The following is a 23,196-nucleotide window of genomic DNA, read 5'->3' on the forward strand; positions in this document are numbered from 1 at the left end:
GTCCGGGGGGCAGGATTGCAGGGTATACCCTTTGGTTGGTTGATGATGCATGGAGGGGATTGTAACCATGGCAATGAGATGATATATGATAGAATGAATGTAAAATTAATGTTCTCCCATGTAAACTATCACATAATTCACAATAAAACATTTAAGAAAAAAAAAAAAAGTTTCAACTTGACTGGGCCACGATTCTCAGTGGTTAGGCAGTTATGTAATGACGTCATCATCCCAGGATGTGATATGCTGCAAGGGGATCAGGGTGGGCGGCAACACTCTGCCTCAGGTCACAGCCCTGATTGGTTGTAAAGGAAGTTTTCCTGGGGTGTGGTCACATTACTTTTTATTTTACAAGAGATAAAAGAAGCGAGAGAAGTCTTGGTTTGGCAATGTGGGTTAATGCACTGGACTGCAAAGTCAGGCTGAACCACAAGGTTGGCAGATCAAGCTCACCAGCTGCTCTTCCGAAGCCCTATACAGGGTCACTGAGTCGGAATTGACTGTAAAGCACTTAACAACAACAACAGAAGGAGAAGAAGAGAGAAGGGCTCAAAGAGGGAAGAAAGAAGCGTCAAGAAAGAAGTGCTGGATTGGAGTGCATCCTTGGGACCTGGAGTCTCTGCACTGTGAAGCCCCTGGATCTAAGGCACACCACACGGAGAGCTCCAAGCAATGACTCTAGATGCTAAAAGGAGTCAAGGACCTTTCTCCAGAAGAGAGAAAACCTTCCCCTAAAGCTGGTACTCAGAATGTGGACTTCTAGCCTCCTAAAACTGGGGGGAAATACATTCCAGTTTGTTAAAGCCATCACTTGTGGTTTTTCTGTTTTAACAGCACGAGGGTATGAAGGCAGCAGTGAGTGTTGAAGCCCAGGGTTTTTGTCTCCGAGGGTTTTTCTAACAACACACACACACTAACTGTTTGATGGTGGAAACTCAGTGATGCAGTCAGGAAAATGGAGACTTGGTATGTCCTGCTTGGGGTCATTCCCAGGCTTGCTTATCTTTGTAGTCAGATTTTGGCTGACCTTGTGTGTCCCTCTTTGTCCCTTACCCTAGTTAACACAGATCTCATTTGTTGGCAAACTTTTAACTTCCAATGGTGTTGGTAACCACAGAGCTAATTGCTATTTAGCTAGAGATTTTTATGTTTACTAGCTGTCATTTAATGGACATGTATTGTCTTTCCAGACATAGGACTAAATACTCTGCATACGTAATTGTGCTCGGTCCTTACAATAAACTTATGAGGCAGGCACCCATGTGATCGATGAAGAAACAGAGGTTAGAGATGTTACGTGGCTTGTTGAAGGTCACACAGCTATTAAATGACAGTGCCTGGAATCACCTACGTCCATCCGATGTCAAGGCCCTTGCTCTTTGTATTCACTCTAATCCCTCTGACTTAAAAAAACAAACGTCTTAGAAGATTTGAAGAAATGTACACTAAGGCATAGGGTGAACCATCGTAAGCATGGATAAAAGATTTAAGAGAAAACATCCTGCTCTCCTCCTTGCTAACTAAAGAAATGCTTAACCACACTCCCTCCACAAAGCTGTATGTGAAAAAAAACAAAAACCCACAAGCAGTGGTATGCTGGAGCCAGCTCATTCAGACTCACAAAAACTGATTTTGTGTATCTCTTCCAATTGATACCATGTTGGTAGCTTGCCATGGTGGAAGTATGTACACCATGGAAATGGGCATTGTTATAGATTGCAACCTTTTGTCTCTGGAAAGTTGGCTAGTCAACATTGACAAGCACCCAGCTAATGCCAAACTAAAACTCCCTTTGGAGCCATGACTCACTTTGTTATTGGTAAGTGCCATCAAGTTGGTTCCAACTCATAGTGACCCTGTATGGGGTTTCCAAGGAGCGGCCAGTGAGCTTGAACTGTTGACCTTGTGGTTCAAACCAACTTTACACTCCAACTCATAGTCACCCTGTATAGGGTTTCCAAGGAGCAGCTGGTGGATTTGAACTGCCGATCTTGTGGTTATCCTACAGTGCTTATCCTACAGTACCATACCAGGAAGAAACAAATCCTAACATGCACCCTTAAGTTTTTGTGAGAATCATTTCTGGACTAGCAATTTCCTCTCTGAACTTTTGGGCAAATTCTGCTCCTAGAGAGCTGGCCATCTTCAAACCCTTATGGCAGCCTACCCTCACAAGTGTTGGAACAGACCCTCTGCTCTCATTGAGACCACTCTGCCTTTGCTGACTTTTTACTGCTGTTAACAATTTTTGGTCATGTTGTGGGCACTTTTCTAAAACCAACCAAAGGAGATCAAGGAGATTCATTCCCTGTCCTCCATCCAAATTCTGTATGATGTTCTATCATCAGTTTGGGAGGTTGGGTGCCCACATGTCGGAGGAAATGGCCGTGGATTGCTCAGGAGAGGAATGCTATTAGAAATCCTCTGGCTCAGGGGCCTTTTTCTTAGATTCTAAGCAATCAACTGTGAAAAAAAAATTGGATGTTGTTTTGACCCAGCAATTCCGTTTCTTAAAATCCAGCCAACAGAAATAGTTTCAACTGGGCACAAAATACATTTACGAGAAGTTCCATGTAGCATTGCTTGAAATGGCAAACCGTTTGAGGGTGACCTCAATGTCTGTCAGTGGAGAAACAGTTGTCTAAATTATGGTCTAACCATGCCATAGAATACTCTTCTGCTGATACAAGAATGTAGTATCGTTGTGTGTGGCATCGTGTAAAGATGCCCATAGGATCTAGTGATGTGCTGGATAATATTCATGCACAAAGTGAAAAATGATCTAGAGAGCAATGCTTTCAAGTCCATCCCGACTAATAGCGACCCTGTATGGGGTTTCTTTTGGTTGGGAGTTTTTTTTTGATGACCTGATTGAGTTCTTTTGTTATGGGTCTGTTCAAGTTTTCTGCTTCACTCTGTGTAAGTTTAGGTAGGTCGTGTTTTTCTAAAAAATGTATCCGTCTCTTTTAAGTTTTCAAATTTGTTATTATCCTTTTTCTTTTAGTTCCATTGTGACATCGCCCATGTGTTTTCTAATGAGTGTTATTTGTATCTACTCCCTCTTTTTGTTGTTGTTAGGTTTTCCAATGGTTTGTCAATTTTTATTAATGCTTTCAAAGAACCAGTGTCTTGTCCTATTGATTCTTTCTATAGTTTTTCTCTTTTCTGTCTCATTTATTTCTACTCTAGTCTTTATTATTTCTTTTCTTTGGGTGACATAGGTCTGTTTCTAATTGGAGATGCTGTGTTAATGTGTTAATTTTGGTTCTTTCTTCTTTTTGGATGTGTGCATTTATTGCACTAAATTGTCCTCTCAGTACCACTTCCGCCATGTCCTCACGATTTTGGTATGCTGTGTTTTGTTCTCATTTGTTTCTCAGAACTTTGTGAGTTCACGTTTAATTTCTTCTACTACCCAGTCGCTTTTCAGTAGGGTGGTTCCCACTGGGGGAAGGGGAAAGAATTTATGTTGCTTAAAAAAAAAAAAAGAAGAAGAAGAAGATATAAGGTATAAACAACAGCATCAAAGTAAACTACAGTTTTAAATTTATCCCAATCGAAAACATTGAATCGGTTGGAGTCACTGGTCTGCCAGATGGCATGATTCCTGTATATGGGCACTGGTGCAAGAGATGAGCCACGGATGACTTCGGAGGCTGAGGGAAACTGTCCTTAGGAAGGATTGACTTATTTAAGACTCAGGCGTTTGAATTGGGAAGAAGACAAGTCACCTGTGAGGTCGGGCTAGGAAATGGGACTACTTTATGTATAGGGAGGAGGGTGGAAATTGTTAGCATTTGGGATGGGGAACTACTACTTTATTTAGATCAGCCTGAGATTTTTACCAAGCACTTCTAATTCCTCAACCCTTGGTTCATCATCTGCTCTGTCCCTTTCTTGCAAACAACTTGATCTCCCTTCTTAAAGACCCAGGGTGTGCTCATGAACGCCTGGTCCTTGTTCCGCCTGTGTTCCGGAAGCAGTGGTGTTAGGCTTTTGCTTGGGGCCACAGCCAGTTCTTTTTGAGACAACAAGTTTTCCAGTTTCTGCTGGAGCAAACCCAGCTGCTCCAGAGACCTGAGTATTCTTTTGGGTCCCAGTGGAAAGACCAGTAAAGCAAAAACACAGTTGTCATTGATCCAACTCATAGTGACCCCACATGTGTGTGTCAGAGTAGGACTATGTTCCATAGGATTTTCAAGGACTAAAATCTTACAGAAGTAAATCACCAGGACTTTGTTCTAAGGCATGTCTGGGTGGACTTCTACCTTCAAACTTTCAGTTGGCTGAGTACTCTAACCATTTGCAGGGTACTCTAACCATATTCCAGGGACTCTAGTAGAGAGAATCACCATTACATATTAAAAACTAAACAAAAACCTTGAGAGACAGGGAAGAAGCCCCAAGAACAATAGACGGGTACAAGGAAGGAGCAGGGAGGGGAGAAAGAGGAGAAAAAGAAAGAGAAATGAATAAAAAATTACATCAAGGAGACACTTAAGAGAATGAGAAATCTAGCTATGGATCTGTGTTGTTGTGCTAGTAAGTGTTTAACAAAGGACTCTCCATTACACATGCACACACACCCCACCTTGATATGTAGCTTGCTGATTTCCATGGTGTAATACTTCCCCTGTGGATGATTTTTGCATTAATAATGAAATATCACTGGGCAGAAAAGCTGCAAGGGATGCATACAATTGGCTCTCATCAACCAGTCTAAGTTAGCTCTGGCACATCATTATTCAGCTCCCACCGAGCACACCAATGAACTTCCAAACCAACCTTATACCAAAAAAAAGCAAGAGAAAAAAGAAGAAAAAAAGTTCCCTCCTTTACCACCTAATCCATTGCTAGTTTGTGGCAAGTTGTAGGGCTGAGGCTTACTTCAGATTCCAACAGGTGATCACAGGCTTCATGGTGTGGTGGGTGTGGTCAATGGTCAGAGCCTCCAGGAGCCAGTGGAGGGCACAGAGCTGGCGGAAGAGGGGTTCCCTGCACAGACAGAGATGGAGGGGACAGAGAGGGATCCTTTTAGAACAGTGTATCAATAGGACAAAACCAATAGTGGTTACTACCACAGAAGTAGTTGTGCTGGCTGCTGGTTAGAGATCTATTGCTATGTTCCAGACATCATGAGTGTTTTACATACCTTGTCTCATTAAACCTTCACAGTGGCCCTGGGAGGTATTCCTTACTCCCATATTCCAGATGAGGCATCTGAGACTCTCAGAGTTCAGGAAGTTGGGTCAGTAGGTGGCCAAGCCATGCTTTGAAATGAGAGGATTCTATACCAGTTATCTGGAGTTTGTGTGTGTAGGGGAGAGGGACAGCTGAGGAGGCCCTTCAGCTAGAGGTTTTTGACTCAGGCACATGAGAGGATTGAAGGAAATTAATATCCTACAAGGTGTCTAATCTGTGGAGTTCTGGTGATGCAATGGGTTAAGTGTTGGTTGCTAACCAACAGGTGGTTGGTTCAAAGCCTTCAGCCATTCCTTGAAAGAAAGATGTGGCAGTATGCTTCCATAAGATTACAGCCTTGGGAACCCTGTGGAGCAGTTCTACTCTGTTCTAGACAGTCACTATGAGTTGAAATCAAATCAATGGCAGTGGGTTTGGTTTGGTGTACTTGTTAATCTGATAAAAGTACAACATGCACACTACAGAGTGTCCCAGAAGTCTGTAAATGGGAGAAGTAGTGTATTTGTGCATATTGTTGTTGATAAGTGCCTTCGAGGTTCCAACTCATAGTGACCTTCTACAGGACTTCCAAGAAGTGGCTGGCAAGTTTGAACCACTGATCTTGTGGTTCAAACTGACTTTGTGGTCTAGTACTAGGAAGAGTGGAAGTAGTTCAAAATTGAATGCATAAAGATCAACATCCTAGGCATTGTTGTTGTTGTTGTTAAGTACCATGGAGTCGGTTCCAACTCATAGTGACCCTGCACAGGGTTTCCGAGGCTGTAAATCTTTACGGGAGCTGAACGCCTCATCTTTCTTTCGCGGAACCGCTGGTAGTTTCGAACTGCTGACCTTGAGGTTAGCAACCCGATTCGTAACCGCTGTGCTACCCGAGCTCCTTTGCATTGGTGAACTGAAATGAAGTGGTTTTGGTCATTTTGAATCTGACAATCCTTTGGTTTACTATCCAGGAAAGTGACAAATTTCAAGAGGCATGGCTTTGCATTCATTCTCAAAAAGAGTGTTTGTTTCAAGATCTATCTTGAAGCATAATGCTATCTATGATAGGGTAATATCCATACGCCTATAATTTAAATTTACAAACCAACCACTAAAATGAAACTGAAGAATTCTACCAACTTCTCCAGTCTGGAATTGATCAAACCTGTAATCAAGACTGGTGATTGAAATGAGGAAGTTGGAAACAAGGAAGAAGGATCAGCAGTTGGAAAATATGACCTTGGTGACAGAAACAATGCTGTGGATCATATGGTAGAACTTTGCAAGACCAATGACTTCTTCATTGCAAATACCTTTTTTTCAACAACATAAAAGGTGACTGAGGATACACCTGGATCTCAACAGATAGAATGAAAATAAATCAAATTGACTATATCTGTGGGACAACAATGGAGACAATATCACAAAAACAAGGCCAGGGACCTACTGTGGAACAGACAGACCATCCGTTGCTCATATACAAGTTCAGGTTGGAGCTGAAGAAAATGAAAACAAGTCCATGAGAGTCAAAATATGACCTCAAATATGTCCCACCTGAATTTAGAGACCTTCTCAAGAACAGATTTGATGCATTAGACACTAAATGAATTGAAATCAGAAGACTTGTGGGATGACATCAAGAACCTCATACTTGAAGAAAACAAAAGGACATTAAGAAGACTGGAAAAAAGAAAAAAAAAAAAAGACCAAAATAGATGTCAGAAGAGACTCTGAAACTTGCTCTTGAGCATAGAAAACCTAAAGCAATGGAAAGAAGTGATAACATTAAAGATCTGAGCAGAAAATCTCAAAGGGCTGCTTGAGAAGACAAAGTTAGGTATTATAATGAAATGTGCAAAGACTTGGAAAACCAAAAGGGAAGAACATGCTCAGCATTTGTTAAGCTGAAAGCACTAAAGAAAAAAACAAAACAAAACAAAACTCAAGCCTTGGCTTGAAACATTGAAAGGTTCTTTGGATCAAATATTGAATGATGCAGGAAGCATCAAAAGAAGATGGAAGGAGTACATAGAGTCACTGTACCAAGAAGAAATGGATGATGTTCAATTACTTCAAAGGCAGTATATTATCAAGAACTGATGGTACTGAAAGAAGTCCAAGCTGCACTGAAGGCACTGGCAAATAACAAGACTCCAGGAATTGATGGAATAGAAATTGAAACGTTTCAACAAACTGATGTAATGCTGAAGGTGCTTATTTGTTTATGCCAAGAAATTTGGTAGACAACTACCTGGCCAATCCATTGGAAGAGATTGATATTTGTGCCCATTCCAAAGAAAGGTGATCCAATGGAAAGCAGAAATCATCTAACAATATCAATAGTATGACATGTAAGTAAAATTTTGCTGAAGATAATTAAAAAACAGTACATTGACAGGGAACTGTCAGAAATTCAAACTGGATTTAAAAGAGGGCATGCAGTGAAGGATGTCATTCATTGCTGATGTCAGATGGTTCTTGGCTGAATGCAGAGAATACCAGAAAGATGTTTACTTGTGCCTTAGTGATGATGCAAAGGCATTTGACTATGAGTATCAGAACAAACTATGAGCAATATTGCAAAGAATGGAAATTCCAGAACACTTAATTGTGTTCCTGAAGTACCTTTACATAGACCAAGAGTCAGTTCTTACAACAGAACAAGGGGACACTGAATGATTTAAAGTCAGGAAAGGTGTGTGTCAGGGTTTTATTCTTTACCATACTTATTTCAGTCTTGTTTCTGAACAAATAATCTGAGAAGCTGGATTAAATGAAGAAGAACATGGCATCAGGATTGGAGGAAGACTCATTAATAAATCTCTGATATGCAGATGATGATACAATCTTACTTGCTGAATGTGAAGAGGACTTAAAATACTGATGAAGATCAAAGATTATGGCCTTTAGTATGTATTGCACTTAATGTAAAGAAAGCAAAAATCCTTACAACAGAACCAATGAATAACATCATGATAAATGGAGAAAAGATTAGATTTGTTCAAGATTCACTTTGCTTGGACCCACAGTTGGTACTGATGGAAACTGCTGTCAGGAAATCAAATGAATGACATATTGCATTAGGCAAATCTGCTGCAAAAAACTTCTAAAGTGTTAACAAAGATGTCAGTTTGAGGATTAAGGTGTGCCTTATGACATAGCATGGTGTGGTGCTGTGGGGTAAGCACTAGGCCACAAGGTTGGTTTGAGCTGCAAGGTTGGTGGTTCAAACTTACCAGCTGCTATTTGGAAACTCTACACAGGGTTTCTGTGAGTTGGAACTGACTTGACAGTACTTAACAACAATTAACAATATGCATGTGGAAGTACAACAAGGAATAAGGAAGACCTGAGAAGAACCAATGCATTTGAATTATGGTGTTGGCAAAGACTATTGAAAATACTGTGGTCTGCCAGAATAACAAAACGAATCTGTATTGGAAGAAGTACAGTCAGAATGCACCTTAGAAAAATGGTTGACGAGACTTTGTCTCTTGTTCGTTGGATATGTTGTCAAGAGGGACCAGTCCCTGGAGAAGGACATCATGCTTGGTAAAGTGGAGGGTCAGCAAAAAAGAGGAAGACCCTCAGTGAGATGGACTGATACTATGGTAGCAGCCCTGGGCTCAGTACAACGACAATAATGAGACTGGAGCAGCAGTAGGGAGTATTTCCTTCTGCTATGCCAACTAAATGACCCTTAACACAACAACAGGCTTTCCCTACCCCAAACTAACAATTGGACCTGTTGTTTGAAATGATATGGCATTCACCTGAAAATGTAGCTGGCTACTGAAGAGAAACAGACTGAGCATGTTATTTAAAGATGCAACTAACGCATTGTTTAAACTTAAGTCTCCCTCATACTTTCTGACTCTGTGGGCCCCTGTGTTAAGCACCTGCTGTGGACTGGCCAGTCAGTTCAGGCAGTTGACACACAATATTCAGTTCTCCCATGAACCTGCTAGGGTAAGAAAGAGTATCCTTATTATAGAGAAGAGGAAACAGGCTCAGAGAGCTATAGCCACTCGTTCAAGACCACTCAGCTTGTTGATGACAGAGGTGGGATCTGGACATCTATACCATTTCATCTTCAGGACAGTGAAGGTGTCATTGTCACCTGACCTTTACACATGAGGGACTTGAGGCTTAGAGAACTGAAGTGCATTGTTGTAGGGAACACTATTAGGTGATTGGAGAGGAGCTGAACCAGAGTCTGTTTAATCTCAGGGGACATCCTCTCATGGGCCTATGACACCAACACAGCGAATGGGGGTCAAATTGAGAGTGGGGTCAGGAGAGGAAAAACACCTCTTGCTTGTGTTTTTCCTGGAAACAAGGTCGAGTCCTGAGCAACCAAACATCCTCACCCCAGCGTTTTCTTGAGACTAATTTGTGAGCTGCCTCCACTAGGAACCTGTGTAATTGCTCTTCTCTGGAACTGCGCCCTGCCGTGATCAATACTGCCCCCCAGGGCTCTTGGGCCTGATGCTCACTCACCCTCCCCATTTCCAGGAAAGGGCGATCTCTGCAGGTGAGTCTGACCAGGGTTTTCCCTGAGAGGCATCATTTTCCACTCTGACAAGCATGAGGTCCCCAAGAGCCAGAATTGGCTGGATAGCAACTGGTTTGCCATTCTTTTACTTGCAATTTGAAGGTTCTGTATGTCCACAGCCCTTCTCTCTGGTTCTTTGTCTCTCTTTCCCCTTAGTAACATCTGTGTCACTCCCAGTAACTGCGTTTAACAGCCCTGGTCCCATGGCCATGCCCAGGATCTAGCTAGGAGCAGCAGCTAGGCTTGTTGCGTGCCTGGCACTGTGCTAATATGTTCTGATCATAATGTAGAATGGTGTGAAAGACCCGGGGAGATGTTGGCTCTGGGTTTCATAGTTTAGAATCACTCTAGCCCTGGGCTTTGGGATATGTAAGGGAGTGGGGGGCAGTAGGAGAAAAGGGGACTAAATTAAGGAAGGCTAAAAGGAGCTCTGGTAGTGTAGTGGTTACGAATTGGGCTGCAAACCTCAGGGTCAGCGGTTCGAAACTACCAGCTGTTCCGCAGGAGAAAGATGAGGCTTTCTGCTCCCGTAAAGATTTACAGCCTCAGAAACCCTGTACAGGGTCACTATGAGTCGGTTCCAACTCCACTGCACATAACCACCACCACCATTGGTGAGATGGAAGGAGTGCTGGTAGCATAGTGGTTATGAATCGGGCTGCTAACCTCAAGGTCGGCAGTTCAAAACTACTAGTGATTCCGTGGGAGAAAGATGAGGCATTCTGCTCCTGTAAAGATTTAAAGCCTCGGAAACCCTGTATAGGGTCACTATGAGTCGGAACCGACTCCACGGTACTTAACAACAACAACATTGGTGAGATATGGAGTCTGCTCAGGGATGTGGCGCACCTGAGCATCCGATTAATTTCTGCAGGTGACAAGAACAGGCACACACCTAACCCTATCACTCCCTTGCTTAAAGCCTTCAAACTCGTTAAACCGCGATGTATGAGACCCAATCCACCTGTCCAACCTCTCATCAGTGGGCCCATTTGCTACTATGTGCAGCCTGGGAAATTCTGCTTCATTGTGCAAGCTTACCACACTCTCTCTTTATGCAGTTTGGCCATTTACTAACTATGTGGTCGTGGTCCAATTAACTTCCCTGAGTCTTAATTTTGTAATCTGTAAACTGGCTGTTGTAACGCTTCTCACATGGGGTTAGCGTGAGGTTAAAGCGAAGTGCTTAGCGTTGTTTTTTTGTTCCTGATACAACTTCCTTTTACTCATCTCTGCTTCTCACTGAAATGGATCTCAGTTCATGTATCTGAAAGCCTTCTACACTCTAGAAATCAAAGCACTCTTCAAAGAGCTTACAGATCATCTTGGGATGCCCCATTCCCTACAACATGTCATCTTGTCCCCACAGTTTTGGCCCCTGCGCCATTGCAACTACCTGTTTACTTGTCTCTCTAGCTCGTGAACCTACAAGCTATGAGTCTTCTGCAGCACAGGGTACCTTGCACAATGTAGGCATCCTACATTCCTGGTGACTCATTGAAAGATGTGCTTAAGTGCTGTCAAGTTGATTCCAACTCATGAGCAACCTTGAATAGAGTTTCCGAGGAACAGCTCAGAGGTTTGAACTGCTGATCTTATGTATCACATTTCCAGTGCTTACTCGACATTGCCACACCAGAAGATAGAAGGAATGCATTGGTTTGGATTGGACATTTCTTTGAAATCCTGACTTGAGCACAGTCTTCATCCCCAAAGCACCAGGATAGTGGCCAATAGTCATAACAACATAGTAATCACAGTGAGTCTTCCCCATAGAGCGCTTACTCTGTGCGGGACACTGTTGTCACTGCTCTACGTCTTTATTGTGTGGGATAAGCACTGGACTACTAACCTAAAGGTTGACAGGTCAAGTCCACCAGCTGCTGTAAGTTGATGGCATTTAACAACAACAGCCACCTGTCTTTATTCTTATTAAGGAGACTTGGTGGTACTGTGGATTAGATTGAGCTGCTACTCAGATTGGTTATTCAAACCCACCATGGTGGTTCAGATCCTTCATGGTAAAGAGATGAGGCTGTCTGGTACTGTAAAGATTTATAGCCTTAGAAACCCTGTGTAGGGTGGCTATGAGTCAGATTTGGCTCTGTGGGCAGTGGGTCACCCTAGTGGTTACAAGGCAGGCTCCTAACCTCACAAATCAGAAGTTCAAAACTACCAGCTGTTCTGTGGGAGAAAGATGAGGCTTTCTACTCCCATAAAGATTTACAGCATTGCTATGAGTCAGAACTGATTTCATGGCATATAACCACCAACCACTACCAAAAATATTAACTAATCTGAAAAATGGTTAGTTCGAGGTGTAAAGTAATGATCTGAAACGTAGTTTCAACTCTGGCAACAACCTGCTGGGTGACTTTTGGCAAATGCTGCCCCTCCCCTGGGCTGCTGGTTCCTCACCTGGTCCTTATGGGGAGATGGGCAAAGACCTCTGTTCATGTCAGTGGTGGATTTACACCTTAATGTCCTTAGTGGTGACTGCAGTTTGCCAAGCCCAGCTGATTCAAGAGAGGGTTACAGGAATATTCATTTCCCTAAGCATGCCCCACAAATAATTTTGATGCAAGTTGAAGTCTTCGAACTGCTCATCTATGCCTATCAGCTTTAGCAAGTTTGTTCATAGGAAGCACATGTGCAGTTAAAAGTGCAAGTGTTTCTAAGGGAGATTGTAAGATAATATGAGTCTCTTTTTACAAGATGTTTTAAGAACATCTGGCTTTGGCTGCCAGTTGGAAGATCTTGAACAAATAGGTTTACCAAGACACTCTGCATCCTGTCAATCAGAGGGAGGGAAGAGGAAGAGGGGCTTCATCAAAGGCTGGTGTATTAGGGAGGGGTGGTAGTGGTGGTGGTGGTGCTTTGGAGTCGCTCCCAACTCATAGCTACCCTATAAGGGATTCCAAGGGTTTAAGTCTTTACAGGGGCTGAAAGCTTAATTTTTTTCCCTGTGGAGTAGCTGACAGATTAGAACTGTTGACCTGTAGTTAGTAGCCCAACTCATAACCCACTATGTCACCAAGGGCTTCTTTATGGAGCGACAGAGGTGTGATGATGATGATAGTGTTGTGATGGTTGTGTTTTGCACCCCATGAGCTCAGTGATCTTTTTCATAAATCTTTAAAAAAGTTTTTGTTTTTTTTCCCCTCTTACGTCATCCTACAATTTCATTCTTGTTTCATTTTGTTCTTCAAGTCCTTGAGACTTGGCCTTCCAAATACAACATGAGCTTAAAGGCAGGGGCTTTGCATACAGTTTTCTATGGTCCATATGGTGATGAGAGCTCGGGTTCTGAAGCCAGATAGACCTGTCTTAGAACCCAGTGCAGTGGCATGCAGAGCTCTGTAACCTTGGGCAGGTGAGCATACCTCTCTGAGTGTCTGCTTCCTCATCTGCAAAATGGGGATAAGAATATAACCACACTTCACAGGGCTGCTGAGTGAGCTGGATGAGATAAAACTTACATAATATTCAGTAGGTTGGCCATCACTATCGTGCACAGTTTGTTAGCTCTCATTAAATTGGCTTCAACCCATTGGGTGGGACCATTGTGATCCATTAGGGTTTTCATTGGCTGATGGTTGGAAGCAGATCACCGGGCCTTTCTTCCTAATCTTAGTCTAGAAACTCCGCTGAACCTTATTCAGTTTCATAGCAACACAAAAGCTTCTGTTGACAAACAAGTGGTGCATATGCATGAGGTGTATTGGTCAAGAATCAAACCCTGGTCTCCCCCACGGGAGGCAAGAATTTTATCACTACTGCCTCCGTACATACCCTTCTTTTTGTGTTGCTCAGTGCCTTCCAGTCGGTGCTGACTCATAGTGTACCTGTACAGGGTTTTCAAGGAGTGGCTGGTGGGTTTGAACTGTCTGTCTTGTGGCTAGTAGTCTAGTACTTATCCTACAGCACCACACTAAGACTCCCTAGGGGCCTACTTTTTGACAAATGCTTAGAAATCTAAAAATCCTCGTGTAAATTTTTATTGTCCTAAACCAGTGTTTTCAACTGGGGTGGAGAACCAATGTTACCTTCAGGGGTATTTAGTAATATCTTGAGCCAATTTTTTGGTTGCCACAATTGGAGGGTTCTGTTGGGCTCTTGTGTATAGAGGCCAGGGGTGCTACTAGACACCCTACAATGCACAGGCATGTGTCCACCTCTCCCTACCCACAACAGAGAATTATCTGGCCCCAAATGTCACTAGTACTGAGGTTGAGAAACCCTGTCCTGAACTGCACAGTTTCTATCTCTGTGCCTGACATATTTTGGTTGAAATGTGCTAACTAGTGAAAAATAAAAAGTGGGGCTCAGAACTCCTCTGACGAGACACAGGGGGAACAAGACATTGAAATTTGGGAAAGCAGGCGTGCTCTCTGGAGGGCTGATTAGTCCGTTACTCCCTGCAGCAGTGACTTTATGCCTCTGGGTCAGTAGACGACCCAGCCATCTCTGGGAAACAGCTGCCTGAGTCTTGGGGAAAACATGTCCCTCGAGCCCTGGCCCAGTCGTTCCCACACTCACTCAGCGAGGGCTCTAGACAGATTTTATCAGGCTTCACAAACGATTTGACATTCGAGCGTCTGGATTGGTAAGAAATGGAATGACTCAACCCCAGCTGATTTGCCACTTAGCTCTAAACCACCATGTCTGCTTTCTGCTAGTTTTACATGCCAAATGGCTTTGCCGGCTTCAGGCTCCATGTCCCTTTCACAGGGACAAGGACACAGCTTCACTGGTTCCTGAGGCACTAGCGTTTGGAATGATTTCATCTCCGTTTCGATTTCTGAGCTCATAAGGCAGGAGACAAAGTTGTGCTTACACGTGCGCCTCAGGGAGAGAGGGTGAGATGATGCAGCTATGCCAGGGCGTGAAAGGCCGAAACACAATCTCAGTCCCTCCTTCCATCTTCCTCATCTTCTCGTTATTGCATGTGCTGCAGGAAGAACAAAGAGGGCAGAGTCACCATTAGACAGCAGCCTTACACCCCCACACTCTTCCTGCTGCTAGGGCTGACTCCACAGATATGGGGGACACCTATGTGCTGCAGGAACCCCTGGAGGGACAGATGCATGCTCAACTGCTAACCAAAAGGTTGGGCATTTGAATTCACCCAAATGCTCCTCGGAAGAAATACCTGGCAATATGCCAATATATCTGCCCTTGAAAACCCAATGGAAAGCAGTTCTCCTCTGACACCCATGGGGTCGCCATGAGTTAGAATCAACTCAATGGCACCTGTGTGCTAGGCACTGTTGTAGGCACAGCCAGTTAATAGAGCATTAAAAAACTCATGCCCTATGGACTGTCCATTCTAGTGGAGCCATACATAGAGTAAACAAGATAAGCTACTCACTCCTGTGGGATACTAATATCCAAGACTTCTTATTGTTGTTTAGTGTCGTCGAGTGGGTTCCTACTTAGCGAGAACCTATATAGGGTTTCTAAGAAGCGGCTGGTAGATTTGACTGCTGACCTTGAAGTTCAAACTGACCGTGCAGTTCAATATACTAGACTGGGGGCCAGAAATGTCTTCCTTAAGGGCCAGATCGTAAATGTTTTTGACTGTGGGCCAAACATAGAGCCAGGTCTCTGTCATAACTACCCAGAGCTGCTACTGTAGCATGCAAGACAATATGTAAATGGTTGTATTCCAGTAAAACTTTATTTACAAAACCAGGCGGTGGGCTGGGTTTGGGCTTTGCTGCTGTTGTCGTTGTATACTGTTGAGTTGATTCCAACTCAGAGAGACTCCACATGGGGTTTCCGAGGCTGCAGATCTCTACGGGAGCAGAAAGCTTCTTCGTTCTTATCTGGAGTGGCTAGTGAATTCGAATCACTGACCATGCAGTTAGCAGCCCAATGCATAAGCCCCTATGCCACCAGAGCCTTTACTAGATAGTGATAAGTATGATGGGAAGAGACAAAGCGGGGATTGAAGGCTGGAAGGTCTGGGAGGACTGTAAGTTGCAGTTTTATATAGGATTATTGGGGGAAGGTATCCATTAGGTGACATTTGAGAAAAATCACAGAATGTGAGCCATTCAGATGTTTGGGGGCAGAACATTTCAGAGGATGCAGCATGTGCAAATGTCCTAAGGTGAGTGAGACTGAGTTCTAGAAGTAAGACATGGAGGTGAGCTGGAGCAGGGTAGCACAGCTGGAACAACCGATAGAGAAGGGAGATGGAGAGAGAGAGCTCAGTGAGAGAAAGGGGGCTTGCTTTTTCTCTGCGTGGCAGCAAGGAGTTTTGAGCTGAGAGGATACAGTCTGACTTGCCTGAGGAAAAGCTCCCTCTGGCTACTATTTGGAGAATAACATAGGGATAGAGAGCCCAACGAGAGGCAAAAAGATCAAGTGGTAGTGATTGCAGTAATTCAGGCTCCATAGCCATGGCTGGCTTTGGCCAGGGTCCTGGGATGAAGAAAGTGAGAGAGATGGTAGGAGAGACACAATGAAGGAACTGCCTGGAATCCCTGACTCAGATTACTCCAGGAGTCTTCTCCCAGCTCTCTAGCTGGCTGGCCAGGTAGTGCATTGAATCGGCCGTCAGATATGTGGACTTTGAACTTCAGAACTGGGCACAAGCATGTCTCTAGAGTGTGACTAGACATTTCAGCAGCCACCAACAGGCTGCTTGGAGAAACCAGAGCCCTGCCCCCTCCCCATAGAGCATGTGGAAGCTTTGCTTGGATCCATACACCATCTGGGGAAGGGTAAGGAGGGAGCATGCTTAGAGAGGGGAGAAACTTCCCTGGGCAGGAGTTTCCTCATTTGAACCACTACGTATTTACTGGAAAAGACTTTTTCCAAGTGGAAATGACTAAGTTACACATGATACAACATTGGAGTGTTTTCCTTGACTGTCACTGGAGAGGAGACTTGGTGTGGCGCTGTGGGCTAATGTGTCAGACTGCAAACTCATTTGAACTGCAGGGTCAATGGTTCAAGCTCACCAGCTGCTCCTTGGAAACCCTCTACAGGGTCGCTGTGGGTCAGAATCAACTCGACAGCACTTAACAACAACAACAATCATTGGAGAAAGGGCCCAGTTGCAAAGTGGTTAGAGTGCTCCGTTGCTAACCAAAAGGTTGGCGGGTTCGAACCGATCAGGCTGCTCTGTGGAAGAAAGATGTGACCATCTGTAGCTGTAAAGATTACAGCCCTGGGTGTGCTCTGGGAACAGCTCCACTCTGCTCAGTCCTGTGGGATCCATATGAGTGGGGATTGACTCTCTGGCAGTGATTTGGGCTTGTTTTGAGTTTGATTATTGTAATAAATGATTTCAGGGGATTTTTTTTTTTTTTTCATGTCTAAGTCAGAGGATTCTTTTTTGTTCTCCCATGGCCAAGTCCAGCCCACAGACAACTTGTCAATAGCCCACTCACTGTGTGTCTAATTGAATTCAGTTGTCTATGTTAAAATGGGGAAATGTCACATAAAAAGAAAAACGCTTTGGCATTTGAAAAATGGAAAGCTCTGGCCACTCTGGGCCAGAGAAAAAGTCAAAGGCCTTGCAGTGGTCATAGGCCCCTCTCTCTGGTTCTTGTTCTCATTTCTCAAAAGTATCAGCTAGCCGATAAGGATGGAGGCTCTGCACCCACTGTGCATATATGCTGTGGGCTTGGGTTTGTAGGGCCTCCACTACAGCCTGCTTCCTCCCTCCCACCTGCCTCTCCTTGAATTCAGACTCCCTGCCTGTCCCCTGGATGCCTTTGGTTTCTGAACCTCAGTCTATGGGCTCTCGTTCATTGACTCATTGGCTCAGTTCCTGGTTCATTTGTTCCCACCCATATTCATGGTACATCTGTTCAGGGTACTGCAGATATAGCAGCAAAGGAGACGAACCCAGCCCCTTCCCTTCCAAAGCTTCGATTCTTGTGGGGGAAACAGACAAAGCCAAAGACACAGCTGGGATCCGTGCTGAGAGAGAGTATATGGTGCTGTAAGAGCCGCCAATAGGGAACTGGACTGAATGGAAGCAAAGGAAAAGACTTTCTTGAAGACGTTGTATCAATTTATAAACATGTTTCTAAAGTGGTCCCTTTCCTTTGAACCTGGGCTTTGCCGCTGGCTGAATTAATAGATTATGTCAGAAATGAGGCAAAGGCAGTTTCTGGGCCAAGCCTCAGGCGTCAGTAGCCTCTATGTCCTGTGTCTTCTGATGTTCCCTGTTAGAAACCAGCTGTCATACTATGAGGATGCTGACAGACTATGAAGAGGCCCACTGGAAGAGGAGCTAAGGCCTCTGGTCCTCAGCCCTGGCTGAGCTCAAAACCTCAGCTTGCCACCTATGTGAGAGATCCATCTTGGAAGTGGATTCTCTGAACTGTCCCTGGGAGTACTGTGTGGGACAGAGTGCTTCCCCACTGAACCCGACTCGAATTGCAGATGCATGAGTGAAATAAACGTTGCTGCCTTCAGTTTTGGAGTGGTGGTTCATGGCAATAGTCACTGGAACACAAGTATACATTGAGTTGAAATCTGAAAGTTGAATGAAATTAACTAGGCAAATGGAGGCGGAAACTGGCTTGTACAAAGACCCTATGGTAAAGGGCATGTGGTAAATAGGAAGGTGCGTGAGAGTGGCGGGGGCAGAAGGAACAAAGAGAGGTGCTGAGATGGCATGGGGTGGTAGTGTGTGTGGAGGGGGGCAGCCAGGGGCTGGGCCACACAGGGCCTCCTCTCATCTTTTTGTTTTCATGTGGTGAGCAATGGCAGCCATTGAAGGTTTTAAATTGGGAGTGATTTATATTTTGAAAAAGTCATTGTTGATGTGCATGGAGAATGGCATGAAGGGTCCAATGGAAGAGATCCAGGGACACATAATTAGGAGCTTACCATCCTGCTTGAAATTTAAGAACAATCCAGGGGTTACAGAGTTCATCAGAATATTGGACCAGAGTCTGGGTCCCTTGATTTTCATTTACAGAAGCTTTCTGAGAAAACCACAAGCAATTTCATAGGCATAATCCCATTTTAACTGGCTTAATCCTGCTTCCCTGTGGTTTAGAATCCATGAAAATTAACCCAGCTTTCACACTCCTTAATCTCTGGTTTTGTATCTTCTCTTAACCACAATAATAAAACAAATTCTACCCATTGTTGTTTCTTCTACCTTTGTAGCTGAATCTGCAGCTGAAAAATGAGGTCAGTGAGCCCAGGGGGAAAGATTTTTTTGCAGGCAGAAATCTTTAGGGACATGCTTGATTTTCATTTTTCCCTGCATAGAGTGTCAGCCCTAAAATTTGGGTCTAAAAGAGCTTATTCTATGGTCTCAGGTCCAGTGGAAAAAATAATCTTTTGTTTTTATAGCACAAGCTCAAATACTTTTTAAAAAATGAGCACTTGTTTTTCTGATCCTTTGGTGATTGGGATTATATTTATAGAAAGCACATTTTAGATGGGAAGGCCCCCAATGATGATTCAGGCTGTTTTCTAGCCTTTATGGAAATTAAGATATTTAGCCCTAACTTTAGGAATTGTAGGTAGCTGAGATCCAGAGAAATCAAATGAACTTTTTTGCATAATAAAAAACTTGTTGCTGTTGAGTTGATTCTGACTCATTGCAACCCTAAGTGTATCAGAGTAGATCTGTGTTGGTTCTTGGAAATAGGCCTTCCTTGCAGGTGCCTCTGGATGGATTTAGCCCTTTAAATTTAGAATTAGCAGCCAAGTGCATTAACTATATGCACCATTTAGGAATCTCCTAATTGTATGGACTTGCCATCAAGTCTATTCCAATGACGGAATGTCCTTAGGATTTCCAAGACTATAAATCTTTATGGATGCAGTCTGCCTCGCTGTTCTCCTATGGAGCGGCTCATGGGTTCGAACTGCTGTCCTTTTGTTTAGCAGTCTAGCACTTTATCCACCATGCCACCAGGTTTCCTTTACTGCATAATGATGTTGTTGCTAAGTGCTGTCGAATCGGTTCCAACTCATCGCGACCCTGTGTAGGGTTCCCGAGGAACAGCTAGTGGGTTTGAGGGGCCGACCTTGTGGTTAGCAGTCCAGTGCTGATCCTTGCCATACTAGGATTCCTATTACTTAATTGTTGTTGTTGTTGCTAAGTGCCTCGGAGTTGGTTTCGACTCATAACTATGCTGCTGTGTAGGGTTTCCGAGGGTTTAAATCTTTTGTGGAAGTAGAAGCCTTCATCGTTCTCCTACCAAGAAACTGGTGAGCTTGAACCTCTGATCTTGTGGTTTGCAGTCTGGTGCTTATCCTATGGAACCTATGCTGTTGTTGTTGTTAAGTGACTTGGAATCAGTTCCGACTCATAGCAACCCTGTCTAGGGTTTCCAAGGAGCAGCTGGTGAGCTTGTACCACAATCTTGTGGTTCAAACCAACCTCACAGTCCAGGGCATTATCCTGCAGAGGCACACCAGGACTCCTATGGAACCAATTGTTGTTGTTAGGTGCCATCGAGTTGGTACCTACTCATAGCGACCCTGTGCACAACAGAAAGAAACACTGCCCGGTCCTGGGCCAACCTCACTACTGTTGCCACGCTAGAGTCCATCGATGCTGACGCTTGACCAGTCCATCTCGTTGGGGGTCTTCCTCTTTTTCCCTGACCTTCTACCTTACCAAACATGACATCCTTCTCCAGTGACTGGTCCCTCCTGACAATATGTCTGAAGTACAAGAGGCAAAGTTTGGCCATCCTGGCCTCTAAGGAGCACTCTGGCTGCACTTCTTCCAAAACGGATCTGTTGGTTCTTTTGGCAGCCCATGGTACTTTCAATATTCTCCTCCAACACCATAACTCAGAAGCATCAATTCTTCTGTGGTCTTCCTTATTCACTGTCCAGCTTTCACATGCATATGAGGTTCTTGAAAATACCATGGCTTGGGTCAGGCACACCTTAGTCCTCAAGCTGACATCTTTGCTCTTCAACATTTTAAAATGGTCTTGTGCAGTAGACTTGCTTAATGCAATACGTCGTTGGATTTCTTGACTGCTGCTTTCATGAGTGTTGATAGTTGATCCAAAAAGAATGAAGTCCTAATAGAGGCTAACAAGTATAGACCAATTATCACATGCCAGACTGGGTGTCAACCATCATTTAATTTAATCCTTATAACAAGCTTGTGAGTTTGATACCATTAACAAGGGTAAAAGGAGCCGTGGTGGTGCAGTGGTGAAGCACCCAGCTGCTAACCAAAAGGTCTATGATTGGAACCCACCAGCAGCTCCTGGGAGAAATGCAAAGGTGATCTGGGTTGTAAAAGTTTCAGCCTCGGAGGCCCTGTGGAGCCGCTCGACTCAGTCCTATAGGGTCCCTAGGAGTTGACGTTGACGTGACAGCACACCAAAGCAGTACTGTGGGAAGGAAGCGGGGGAGGCTTAGGGAGGTCAGGAGACTTCCTCAAAACTCCAGTCAGTTTGGGGGAAGCTAGGATTTGAACCCAACTTTCTGGGAGGCACTGAAGCCTGTGCCCTTCACCACTACCCTTTACTGGAATGTTGTTGTTGTTAAGTGCTGTCGAGCTGATTCTGACCCATAGCAACCCTGTATAGGGTTTCCAAGGAGTGACTGGTAAGCTTGAACCAAGACCTTGCAGTTCAAATGACTTTGTAGTCTGGTGCATTAGCTCACAGCGCCACACCAGGACTCCTTTACTGGTATAGGTTACCTCCAAAGGCTATTTTATAACCCCATACTCTGATTGCATTTGATGGTTACATTGCAACAATTACCTTCAGTTTTATCTTAATAACCAGCCTTGAACAGCTTGTAGAACTTACCAGAGAAGACATAACCAGACCAGTGTCAATGAGCGGGGTGATCTCATGCATATTTAAACAGATTAAGCTTTAAATAGACCATGTCTTACACTCTGAAACATGGATTGGAGAGGAGAAAATTGTGCTCCAAGACAACGGATTGAAAACCCCATCCCTACAAGTGGCACCTTACAACTGCTGCAGTACAACAACGCCAGGAGCTTCTTTGACAGTCCCCTCTCCCAGTGCCTGCCCTTCTTCCCGAGCAACTGAACTTCTACAGAGAAAGCACCACAGGCTCATTCTTTCCCTCTCTACATTCCAGGGAAAGGCTGCCAGCTGGCTGGTGTCACTTGGAATATCCAGCTCTATGAAGGCCACCATTCTGGGGCTGCAAGGCAGAATTTGTGCTCAGCTCTTGGGACCCTCACAGAGTGAAAACCTCCCAGCCCCGCTCACCAAGTAGCCCTGTCATGTACTGCTTCAAGGCACCCAGAAGATATTTCAATGGCAGCCTGTTGGGTGGGTGGATGTATGAGTTCATGGTATCGTTTGCCTGCCCCCTCTTTCCTATTCTTAAAAGGCTCCCACCAGGGCTTCTCACAGGTCAAGGGGGCCAAAATCACAACCCAGGGTCTGCAAAGAATGAGGAGCCAGAGCAGAGCCCACCCCAATCCCACGCTTTCAGGGGCACAAGGCAGGAAATGCCAGCTCCCATGTGATCTTGTGGTTGGACTGAAATAGGGGAAGGAGAGGGTGGCATTTATGCTGGGCTTTGAATGATGAGTAAAAATATAGTTAGTAAATGGTGTGGGGAAAGATATATATATAAACTTTTTGTTGTGAATTGGATGAAGGTTTACAGAGTAGATCAGTTTTCCAGTCAACAATTTAGACACATTTTGTTTCATCTCACTGATTGCAGTTCCCACAGTATAATGTCCCTGTGTTTCCTGTTTCTACTTCTTCCTTCTTTCCTAACCCTTCTGAACTTTGTCCTTGGTTAAATGTTGCCCTTTTGATCTCAGCTATTGATTCTAAGGTGTTATTGTTCCATATTGTTTGGCTGAAAAATTGGGCTCTGGTAGATAAATAAAAGTCATAGTCTTTGGGGGAGCCACTAGTCTATCCAACTAACAAGGCTGTTTTTTTTTTTAATGATTGTGAGTTTTTGTTCCACAATTTTCTTCCATTCTATCTAGTAAGTTCTAATGTGTCCCCCCATCTTTTTTTTTTTTTTTTAATTTAAGTTTTTATTGTGAGTTGAGTGATAATTTACTTGGGAGAACATTGGTTTTACACTCATCATTTCATTGCAATGATTACAATCTCCTCTGTGCATCATCATTCAACAGTATTTGCTTCCATTTCCTCTTTTTTTGGCGGGGGAGATTGTAGGGAGAATGTACACAAAATCACTCAAGAATATACAATAATTTAAACAACCAAAGGGCACATCTAATCAGATCCCGTTCAAAGCAGTTGGTAGTTGTAGCTGGGCAAACCTCTAGCCCTCTGGTCTCAGGGAGAGACAAATAGTTGCACCTTAGATGATCACTCAAAAACTTTTAAGACTTTCTTTGATATTCACCAAAATAGGATGCAGAATAATGTCTTTGTAGACTATGTCAGCCTTTGTAGACTTTATATATAAGCTTGAAAACTAAAATAAGTACATAAGAACCAAAATATGACCTTGACTATATCCCA

General features: G+C 43.9%; 1 protein-coding gene across 1 annotated transcript in view; it reads right to left on the reverse strand.

The window, feature by feature from the left end:
• Window positions 1–23,196, reverse strand: part of CCDC60 (coiled-coil domain containing 60) — a 257,290-nt gene that overhangs the window by 40,800 nt on the left and 193,294 nt on the right. The window contains exons 4-5 of the mRNA XM_006865505.1: window positions 14,574–14,687; window positions 4,888–4,995 (exon numbers count right to left, since the gene is read on the reverse strand). Coding sequence (XP_006865567.1) covers window positions 4,888–4,995; window positions 14,574–14,687 — 222 coding nt within the window. The remainder of the gene's footprint in view (window positions 1–4,887; window positions 4,996–14,573; window positions 14,688–23,196) is intronic.

The sequence above is a fragment of the Chrysochloris asiatica genome, unplaced genomic scaffold (genome assembly GCF_000296735.1).
Source record: "Chrysochloris asiatica unplaced genomic scaffold, ChrAsi1.0 scaffold00078, whole genome shotgun sequence".
Classification (NCBI taxonomy): Eukaryota; Metazoa; Chordata; class Mammalia; order Afrosoricida; family Chrysochloridae; genus Chrysochloris; species Chrysochloris asiatica.